The sequence below is a fragment of the Sinocyclocheilus anshuiensis genome, unplaced genomic scaffold, assembly GCF_001515605.1.
Source record: "Sinocyclocheilus anshuiensis isolate Anshui unplaced genomic scaffold, SAMN03320099.WGS_v1.1 scaffold2060, whole genome shotgun sequence".
Taxonomy (NCBI): domain Eukaryota; kingdom Metazoa; phylum Chordata; class Actinopteri; order Cypriniformes; family Cyprinidae; genus Sinocyclocheilus; species Sinocyclocheilus anshuiensis.
This window is the reverse complement of record NW_015551163.1, coordinates 224,575-235,066: the sequence shown is the minus strand read 5'-3', so window position 1 is coordinate 235,066 and position 10,492 is coordinate 224,575. Positions and strand designations below refer to the sequence as shown.

Sequence of the window (10,492 nt, the reverse complement as noted above, 5' to 3'; positions counted from 1 at the left end):
ACACACACACACGCACGCACGCACGCACGCACGCACGCACGCACACACACACACACACACCCTACAGTGCCACAGCTGAGGTCGTATTTGTGCCAGTTTTCAGGCGTTTTAACTCTTTGATCTTTGAAGGATAATTTCATCCCCTCTTCTATCTCTGTCTGTTTCCCCAATATCAGAGCTTTGCACTGTTCACCATGGCAACTACCTCCATTCAATTTTATTCATCAGTTAAATAAAACAGCGCCGAGAATCACAACATCCCTGATTGGCTGTCAAGAGTGTGACAGGAGTGATGTGATTAATTAGCCCCGCCCACCCGTCAGAAATACAGTCGGAAGAATCATGTCCGACTGACAAGATCAGGAGATCTGTTTCCATGGAGACGACACCTACGTAAGGAGAGTGGGAAGAAGAAAGAAGAAGAAAAAAAAACAATAGTTGAAACATTACATAAATAATTAACAAATAAAAAAATAAATTCTACTATTTAATTAAAATTTTCTTTACTACTATTAACAATTTACTACTGTTAAGAAAGAAATTCTACAACACATGCACATAAATTCACTCACTGTATTTCTTCAGTCATTTAAACTGGTGCAGGGCAGGCACAACTAATATTGAGGTCAATATCGCCCTCTAAAGGACAGACCTGCACTGTCACCTTTATGTGTAAAAAAAAATTTTTTTAGACATACTTGCATATATATATATATATATATATATATATATATATATTCGCCCTCTAAAGGACAGACCTGCACTGTCACCTTTATGTGTAAAAAAAAATTTTTTTAGACATACTTGCATATATATATATATATATATATATATATATATATATATACACACACAGAAATAATATAAAACTACATGTACTAAAAATTTATATAACTTAAATAATTTTATTAACTTAAGGCTATGCCCAACCTCATTTAAAGAAGCAGTCAAAAAATCTGCCAGCTTTGATGAACACTTCACATACCTTCATTGGAAAATCCTTGACAATCGTCGTTCTCGCTTGTTCGTATTGAGGCATAAGTTATATACCCTCAGTTCATTCTTTATCTGTAAAAGCACTCTGTATCTGTAATAAGACATATAATCCAGGTGTTTATGCTTGTTTTAGTGTATCTAGATATATAAACATATGGAGCTAAACAAAAGGCAAAAACATTTGTAAAAGTGTAGACTGAGAAAGGAATCTGTTATAACATACCTTAACTCGGCATCAGTTGCTTCGTGCAAAATTGCAACTTTCCTAATATAGACAAAACAATAAAAGTGCATTCTGGAATATTTTTATAAAGCAGGCTATTCACGTTATGTCGGGTTTTTCGTAATTAGCAGTTGATGACAAAAATAAAAAAAGGAAAAAACAAAAACGTGACTTGACTGTCGTGTCAAAAAATAACCAAAATGTCAGCAGCCTAAACATTTGAAGTTATTTAGATACCTCTATAATTACTGTGCTTGATAAGCTATTTTTTGCAGCTTCTAGATCACCCTAGAAACCAGTCAGAACATCTTGGCAACCAGGTAGAACACCCTAGAAATTCCAAGCAATCAGCTAACAGCCTAGCAACCTTTTGGAACACCCTAGCAACCAGTTAGAATTTTTTTTTTGAATGTCTTGACCTCCTAATGTGATTTATTTGTTCTTAAACAAACTGATAAACAATTTATAAGATTAAATATTTTGCTGTCAACAACTCAAAAAAGCTGCAAATGGGACCATTATGGTTATAAGTGTTGAATAAAATATGGGTTTAGGGACGAGTTACAATAATTCCGACATAACGTGAAGGCATCGGCATGAATGTAAACGATCAAACATACAGACCTTTATTTAAAGGAAGCCCATTACTTTATAAAAAAATTAAACCCCTTTATTGTTTCTCAAATACAAAAGAAATACAAAAAGAAACACAGAAAGCAAGAGAGACAGTCAGTGACAGCAGTCTGAAGTACAGCTCAGTCTTTTGGTTAAGTACGCAGTTTGTTTTCCCCGTCCTCTAGGCCAGCTCGCTCTTGTCCGTGACCTCGGCGTGGTTGGTGTCCGAGCCGCCCGGCGCCAGCAGGGTTCTGCGGTTGTAGTGGCCCTTCATGATGCCTGAGTTGTTGTTTTCATTGAGGATTTGCTTCTGTTTCTGCCGGTTGAGGGACTGGACCAGGCCGAGCACCACGGCGGCGAGCGAGTACTGGCCCGTGAGCTTCCTCGGCTGCAGGATGAGCGGGTTGGGCTGCACGCGGCCCAGCAGGAAGTGCGTGCGGATCTTGCCTTCCTGTTCGCTGATTCCCTTCACGTAGATCTCGCCTCGGTACTCGAAGGCGAAGCCGCGCTCGTTCAGGATGCCGTAGGTCTCCTCTGGGAGCTGGATCTTTCCGCTGACACCTGTGCTGTCCATGCGACTTGCCAGATTGACTGTCTTCCCCCAAATATCATACTGCGGCTTTTTAGCGCCAATCACTCCAGCCACCACAGAGCCATGCGCCATACCTGAGGAGAGAGGAGAGCACAGCGCCAGCATCAGCACATCTCACTGTTAAAAAGGCTAAATGCTCCAACCTACATTTAAGCCTTCTAATAGAGGGCTATGAAGAAAGTAATTTTCATCAGAAAAACACTGATTTTTGGTGATAATAAATAAATCTTTTAAGACAGACCTGAGTGTGGGGCTTCTTTAGAATTATTATTTATTTATTTATTAGACTCTTTTATGCCATGACAGCCTATTTTTGGGGGTAAGAACAGAGTAGAATTAGCTAAAAAAATAGGTAAATAAACTATTAAACATATTTAGAAAGCGATAAGGAGTAGACAAACAGGATAAATAACTTATCAGAATTTAAAATGACTGTTTTCTATTTGAATATATTTTAAAATAAAATGTATTCCTGTGATGGCAAAGCTGAATTTTCAGCAGCCATTAGTCCAGTCTTCAGTGTCACATGATCCTTCAGAAATCCTCCTAATATGCTGGTTCTCGGCAAACATCGCATCTTATCATTATTGGTTGAAAATAGTTGTGCTGCTTATTATTTTTAAGTCAGAAATTTTGTGATGAACAGAGAGTTCAAAAGAACAGCATTTATTTGAAATAGAAATCTTTTGTAACATTATAAATGTTTTTACTGTCACTTTTGACCAATTTAATGCATAATAAAAGCATTAATTTCTTAAAAATAAAATCTTACTGACCATTTGCACTTTTGAATGGCAGTCTACATAAAGATAAAACTTATAATTTACATTTTTAGGTGCACCTGAGATAAAAAATTATACTAATACTAATACTAATTCTAATACTACTAATAATATAAAAATGTTTTCAGCATGATTTTAAAATAAATCACATGGTGAAGAACTCCATTACCCATGATCCTGAAAGGACACTGACCAGTTAGAGAAGTAACCATGGAAACAGGAATAGTGACTGCCCACTCCCACAAAGCATTGCAAATTACACAATCGAGTCTCCTTACAACCTCAAATATCTTTTGTAATAATATTTTGTAATAAAAATTCCATCAAAAATATATATTTTTTCTGTTGTTTTTTCAAATGTCGTAATGTTGTGAATCATCTTAGAGTTGGTTTGGATTCATGGCTTTGAAACTTTATTAAAAATGTCTATGGAGAAAACAAACTGGAAAAATACTCCCGGAATCAAAAAGTGGGCAGTCACTGTTGCGCTCAATTCTCACTTTCAAAGGTTTTTTCGAAAGTATTTGTTTGAATCATTTGATTCTTACCGATTCTGAGCTGGAAGTTGTTAAACGAATGTTTGTTGATCTCCTGAATGCTTTCATTCAGAGCAATGGCGAAATCAGCCAGCGCGCACAGATGCCCCCATTTATCCTCACATTGCTATGGTAACACAGACATATAGAATGATTAGTGCACAAACTACAAGCTTATAAGACATCAGATAATATCTGCTTTAATATGAGTGAGTGTATAGGTTTCTGTAGGTGTATGTGTGTGTGTTTTCATACTTGTTTCTCAGGAGACAGTCCTGACACGGCCATGTATGTGCTGCCGATGGTCTTTATCTTCTCGATGTCCTGAAAGCGTTCCTCCCCCAACAGCTGTACAGAGACAATCTTTCAGATATGACAGCCTACAAATGTAGCATTAAACATTCATCAGCAGCTTCTGAGCAGGTGTGATGGATCCGTGTGTCTTAGAGAGAATCATTAATATAAAAGGGATAGTTCAGCCCAAAATGACAATTCTGTCCTTATTTACTTACCCTCATTTCATGACAAACCTGTACACGCTGTCATTTTTGTCATGATTAGCTGTTATTGAATGGGTTTGGATCAACATGGGGTGAGTAAATATTGACAGAATTGTAATTTATTTATGAACTATGCCTTTAAATATGTGTATGTTTATGCTGGTAGAATTCTGACCTCATCAAAATCAGCGATGATCTCGTTGAGCAGCCGCAAACACTCCACACCCTGATTATTCATCTCAGTCTGCGAGTAAAAATCAGCAAAGCCTGGAATGGAGGCGAACATCACTCCCACCGCATCATAGGACTGCGAGTAGAGCTCCTACGGATGGAGATGACACATTAGAAACCTCCTCACTGGATTGAGATACAAATGAGCTTTAAAACAACACATGTGAAAACATACAGAAATGTGGGTCCAATGAACTTCAGAACAATAATACAGTGCATGTGGCATATGCAGCATGGGTTGACTTTTTAAAACTCTCCACTAGAGGGCAGTGTTGCTTTATAACTAACACACTTGTTCGACTCGTAAGAACAGAGGGCAGAACAGATGCATATGATAAGGCTGAAATCTGATATATAATGCCAATAAAACACATACACCATACAAAAAACATATATATTTTTTTCCATTTAATTGCAAATTAATTAATGTTGCCAAGGCAACATTTCTCATTTTCATTTAGTTTAACTTGATTAACTAAAATAACTAAAACTAAACTTGAAATAAAAATGAAAAACTACAGATATATTTACAAAAACTAATAAAAATGACAAAAACACACAACCAAATTACTAACATTTTAACTAAAACTTTCATTAAAAATCAAATGGATAATATAAAAATTAATTAAAAATATTAAAAACTGTAATAGTTTCTCAGTGATACTAAAATAACACTGCTGACAAAGTTGATATTTGATATATAATGCCAATAAAACAATAAAAACAAATGGTTCACATATATTATAAAATGTTATGAATTATATTATGCAACAGATGTTAATAAATTATTATATATTAACATATCATATTTTATAAATACGATTCTAATAATATAATATAATAATACTTTTATATAGAATTAATGCAGCAAATAAGTGTGGCAGTGGCAAAAAAAAAAGGCATAGCTTATAGACACTTCCCATATATACATGGTTATGCACAGACCTCACAAGCGCTACATAACATACCACAACATACACATCTACCACACCTTTCAAATTAAGTGTGCAATTCAGATTGAGTGTGTGACTAATTATGTACAATATTTGAGGTGTAATGTGTGCAAACCACAAGGCCACTGCTCTAACTACTTTGCAGTTTAAAGAGGGAGCTCTGGTCAACAGCATGGCCGATATTAGAGGATGTTAAACTCTCTCAATACACCCTGAAATATTCAGCACTGCACTGATACGCTCCACTGATGCTTGATGTCATCACTGCACGCAAGTACTGCTGAGCGATCATACGTATAAAAAGTCAGTGACTGCTAAAGACAAGTGTATAAAACCAGGTAATTATACACTTAAGTGTTAGTCACTGAGATAAATTACTGCAGTGCCCTTTAAGAGTGGCAGGTTTTGCGAGCAAGACGGTGTATGTGTGTGTGTATGAGGGAGAGGGATAATTTTCTCATCTTAATAATAGCAGAGAGTGACGTAAATTATAGTTCACACACTCAAGTGCAGACACACACACACACACACACACACACACATTTAGCGTCAGCAGTTACATCATGCCTCAATACTCCATCTGATTATAAATGAATGGGATAATTAAAGTAACTCAATACACTCTCTCTCTCTCTCACACACACACACACACACACACACATAGGCTTAATGGATGCATTTTTTTATCTGTGAGTTATACAGCTCTATTATTTAGCCTCCCTATTGTCTGATTGACTGACAGCGGAACATTCCAGAAATAAAATGTCCAGAAGTCACGTCAGGACAAGAGAGCACAAACACACACAGGCTGCCTTTACAAAATTAAGAAAGGAAGGATGGAAGAAAGAAAGACAGAAAGAAATGAAGGAAGGAGGGAAAGAGAGAAAGAAAGAAAAGAAAAACTAGTTAAAGAAAAACATGGCTACCAGAAGATAAACTATGTTGCAAGAACAACAAAATTGACCGGAATTGTATTTTTTATGTTCAATCAGGGAATATAAAGGTAGATTTTCTAAAATATTATTTAATAAACATACAAAAAAAAACAAAACAGTTATATTGTGAAATATTATTATAATTGTAATGTTTTATGGCAAAACTGAATTTTCAGCATCATTACTCCTGTTTTCAGTGTCACATCCTTCAGAAATCATTCTAACATGCTGATTTGGGGCTCAAGTCACATTATCAATGTTAAAACAGATGTGCTGCTTAATATCTTAATATTAGATTTTGATGAAAGTAACAGCATTTCATTGAAATAGAAATCTTGTAAGATTATACGATTTTACTGTCACTTTTGATCAATTGAATACATCCTTGCTGAATAAAAGTATTAAAATGTATCTATGTGTGCTCTCTGTGTATTTATGAATTTTAAATACGATAAACCATCATGCTAAAGTCACATTCAACTGAAATCAGAAGGGAGTCTATTGGTGTAGTATACGGAGTTGTTACCTATGCAGAACATTCCAGATCACTTACCACTAATGAGGTTTTGTGATGGTAAGGATGCTGTCTATTTAGGGAGCTCACTAGATTTTGGAACAGAGTTACAGACTTTACCTGTACGTTTCATTGTAAAAAGTTTATTGTCAAATTAACAGTAACTTACTGGCAACAATTATCCAGTAGTTGCTGTATTTTGTACAACAGTAAAACTAAGTACAGTAGATTTAACAGTACTGTAAAAACAAAGTACAGCATTATAATGTTATTTTTATTTTAAGTTATTGCTTCACACCAACAGCTTTATTCAGGCTTCATCTTTTACATTTCAGAGCTGAACGTCAATAAAATATGCAGAATTAACAGCATATTAACCATATTTCATCAATGAACAAAATACAATTATAACCTAAAATCACAGTAACATATTGTGCAAGTGAAAAATAAATGGTGGAAATATAAAAATTAAAGTTTTAAGTGTTAAAGTACTTAATTTGTGACATTATACAACAATAATCAGAGAATTCATATCGTCTCAAAACATTTAAAACGTTCTTCTTTATGGTGACGACTCTTCCCGGCTGTCTCCAATGGTCCAGCCGCACTGCTTGCGCCGCTGCGGGAGGGAAAAGCTAGTTAGCACGGCTTAACTGGGAAATTAGCACCCGCTCCAATGTTCTTACAGACATTTATTAACTCAAACGTATTTATACCTTGCATTGGTATAAAACAAATAAGGTGAATGCATGTGTTTTAAATGACTTACAAAATGAACATACTCGTATGGCTTTTCGTCTTCATGAGTCTCCCCACTGGTCTGCTTGCGCCGCTGCGGGAGGAAAATACTAGTTAGCACAGTTTTACTGGAAAAGTGAACAAGTTACATTAAAATAATATGTACAAGATGATGAAAAAGTGTATACTTTTAGTATAAAAAAAGTACTCTTAGCACGTTCGTCTTCACGACGAGTCTCCCCATCGGTCTGCCAGCGCCGCTGCGGGAGGAAAAGCCCAGTTAACGCAGTTTGACTTGGAAACTGAGCGTTCGCTCAGATACTCTTTATCTTGCAAACAACATCAGAATAAAACGTACAAAAAGTGATTAAAAAGTCGAAAATGAAAATTAACCTACCATAGCCTACTCTCTTGTGGGCTTTCATCTTCACGATAAGTCTGTCACAGAGCCGCTGCGGGAGGAGGTGTGTGGTTGTTTTCACGGTCATTTGGTACTACTGTATTTAAATTTACAGTAGGAATTTTTTTCCAGAATGCATTGAAAATCTACAATGGCATACTGTAATACAGCGTATACAGTAGTAAACTGCTGAGAATACAGTAATAATATTGTGAAAACAACAAAATTCACAGTAACACTGTATGCAAATTGCACAGTAGGGAACTGTTGAGAATACAGTGATTTACTGTAAAAACAACAAAAATTATTTACAGTGTTGGTACAGTGTTTAACCCCCCATATTTTATTTTTTACTTTTGTTCTTGATTTATCATGTATATTAATTATTGATTTGTTTAACTTCTGCAGCTGCAAAGTGCTTACAAAAAGTTGCCTGTCATGCCAAAAAAGCACAAAGAGCAGAGAGAGTGAAAGTGGCAGTGATTCATACTCTTGTATTCATACAAGCGCTGCCATGCTTTTCCTGTCAGACTAAAGGCGTGTGACACCCAGATCCATTCTGAAATTATAATATATATATATATATATATATATAAAACAAAGACTAAAGAAAATAAAAAAGGCTTTAAGTTTCAAAGAAGAGAGAGACAGAAAAAATAGGTATATCTAATAACTGTCAGCAATACTAGGCAGATAAATCGCAAATACACACTCAGCAAACACAATCCAGTCACTGGGAAAAAAAGGCACACAAAAATCCTAGCAACCAGAAGAGGAATGCATCTGTAGGTAATCAATGACAGGAAAGATGCAGAGAGGTGCACTTTCTTCTTAAATGTGGAAAATAACTCATAATCAGAAAAAAAGTACAAATACTTTACAACATTTATTTAAAATGTCATTATATAAGTTTATCATTAAAAATATTCTTAATTTAATGTAAAAGACTATAGTATGATATTTGCACAAGTATTAAATCCCCACATCTTACTATTTATAATGCCATCCATTTGCAGCAATGACAAAATTTTTTAGGTTATAAGTGCTTTTGTATATTTTTGTAGGTGTGATTTTGGCCCATTGCTCCATGCATTTTTGCTCTGGTTTGTTTAGGTTAATCAGATTTGTGCACCATCATTTTTAAACAGTGCAATATTCTCATTTGAATTATACTAGTCTTTAACAAGGCCACTGTAGGTTCTTCACATTTTTGTTTTTGAGCCACTCCAGTAAGTTAATAAAAAATGTAATGTGGCTTTGGGATCATCGTTCTGCTAAAAGCATCAGGTTTTTGGCAGACTTCTCATCCATTCCTCCCACTGTTTTAAGCTGATGCCGAGCCCTTGAGCAAGATGCCACAACCTCACTACCAAATTACACTATGTATAACTTGTTTTACATTTGGACAGCACATTTAAATTGAATTTTGGCTGGTTAAGGGGAGACACTGCTTTTTCATGCACCTGTCAATTTTGAGATTTTGGGCTTTTCTCATTGTGTTCACGCAGCTCTCGCATCTCATTTATCTCTTCCTTTGCCTGTACACGCCATAGGAAGTCCAGACGAGCGGTATACTCCAGCTGAGAGACAGAGAGAATAAAGCTAGTGAGAACTAAAAAGTATCACAAGATACCTTAAATCAACGCAAACAAGCATAAACTCAGAACAGCCAATCAGTGTTACAGCCCTATACAGTATTTTTTACAAAGCATTCATCAGGCTCACACATTCCTTGGCAGAGACGATCGCCATATTCTACGGCTGTACAGAGAGAGGCTCAATATCTGCCCAGATGCACTCATATCATCTGATCGCACTTCAAGACTGAATGTTTGTCACCACAAATGCAAAGAACACAATGAGTTTGCCCCTGCTACTAAACTTAGAACAGACTCAGAAGTTAAAATTCTGTAATGTGATGTGGTTGCTACCAAAGCATTTGCCACAACCTCACTACCAAATTACACTATGTATAACTTGTTTTACATTTGGACAGCACATTTAAATTGAATTTTGGCTGGTTAAGGGGAGACACTGCTTTTTCATGCACCTGTCAATTTTGAGATTTTGGGCTTTTTGGCTTTTCATAACGTGTTTTTTCAGAATAGTGGAAAGAAAACATCCAAGACACTGTTAAGTGTTTCTTTTATAGCACTTTATCTATTTGTGTCAATAGATTTCAATTACAATACATATTTTTAAAGGCCGTTTTCTCAAAATGAGTTTTTTCTCCTAAACTGAGCCATAAATCTCCACTTCAGTAGCACTTACACACACACCAAACTTTACATTTTTATTCCTGTCTATATCCTGAAGGTTTTTCCAGAGGGATTTGTTCATATATAATTTGCTTGATTATATACAACATTTTATTTCCCCAAAAATTGTGAAAATATATTGTTTTCTGGCTGTTCAAAGTATTTTCTGAATTATGGAGTGACAAAAAGAGATACCCAAAATTCCCTATGTAAAAACAT

The 10,492-nt window shown here is 35.6% G+C and overlaps 1 protein-coding gene and 1 long non-coding RNA gene across 2 annotated transcripts in view; both read right to left on the bottom strand.

The window, feature by feature from the left end:
• Positions 1 to 1,890: 1,890 nt before the first annotated feature.
• Positions 1,891 to 10,492, bottom strand: part of LOC107663336 (adenylate cyclase type 8-like) — a 63,735-nt gene continuing 55,133 nt past the window's right edge. Inside the window, exons 14-19 of the mRNA XM_016453543.1 lie at positions 9,502 to 9,595; positions 4,651 to 4,670; positions 4,420 to 4,566; positions 4,000 to 4,092; positions 3,757 to 3,871; positions 1,891 to 2,500 (exon numbers count right to left, since the gene is read on the bottom strand). Of these exons, the coding sequence (XP_016309029.1) occupies positions 2,016 to 2,500; positions 3,757 to 3,871; positions 4,000 to 4,092; positions 4,420 to 4,566; positions 4,651 to 4,670; positions 9,502 to 9,595 (954 nt within the window). The 3' untranslated portion in view covers positions 1,891 to 2,015. The remainder of the gene's footprint in view (positions 2,501 to 3,756; positions 3,872 to 3,999; positions 4,093 to 4,419; positions 4,567 to 4,650; positions 4,671 to 9,501; positions 9,596 to 10,492) is intronic.
• On the bottom strand, positions 7,338 to 8,100 carry LOC107663341 (uncharacterized). Its single transcript, XR_001631321.1, has 3 exons — positions 8,013 to 8,100; positions 7,660 to 7,875; positions 7,338 to 7,496 (listed from the first exon to the last, which is right to left on the bottom strand). It is a non-coding gene; the product is annotated as an uncharacterized LOC107663341 (long non-coding RNA).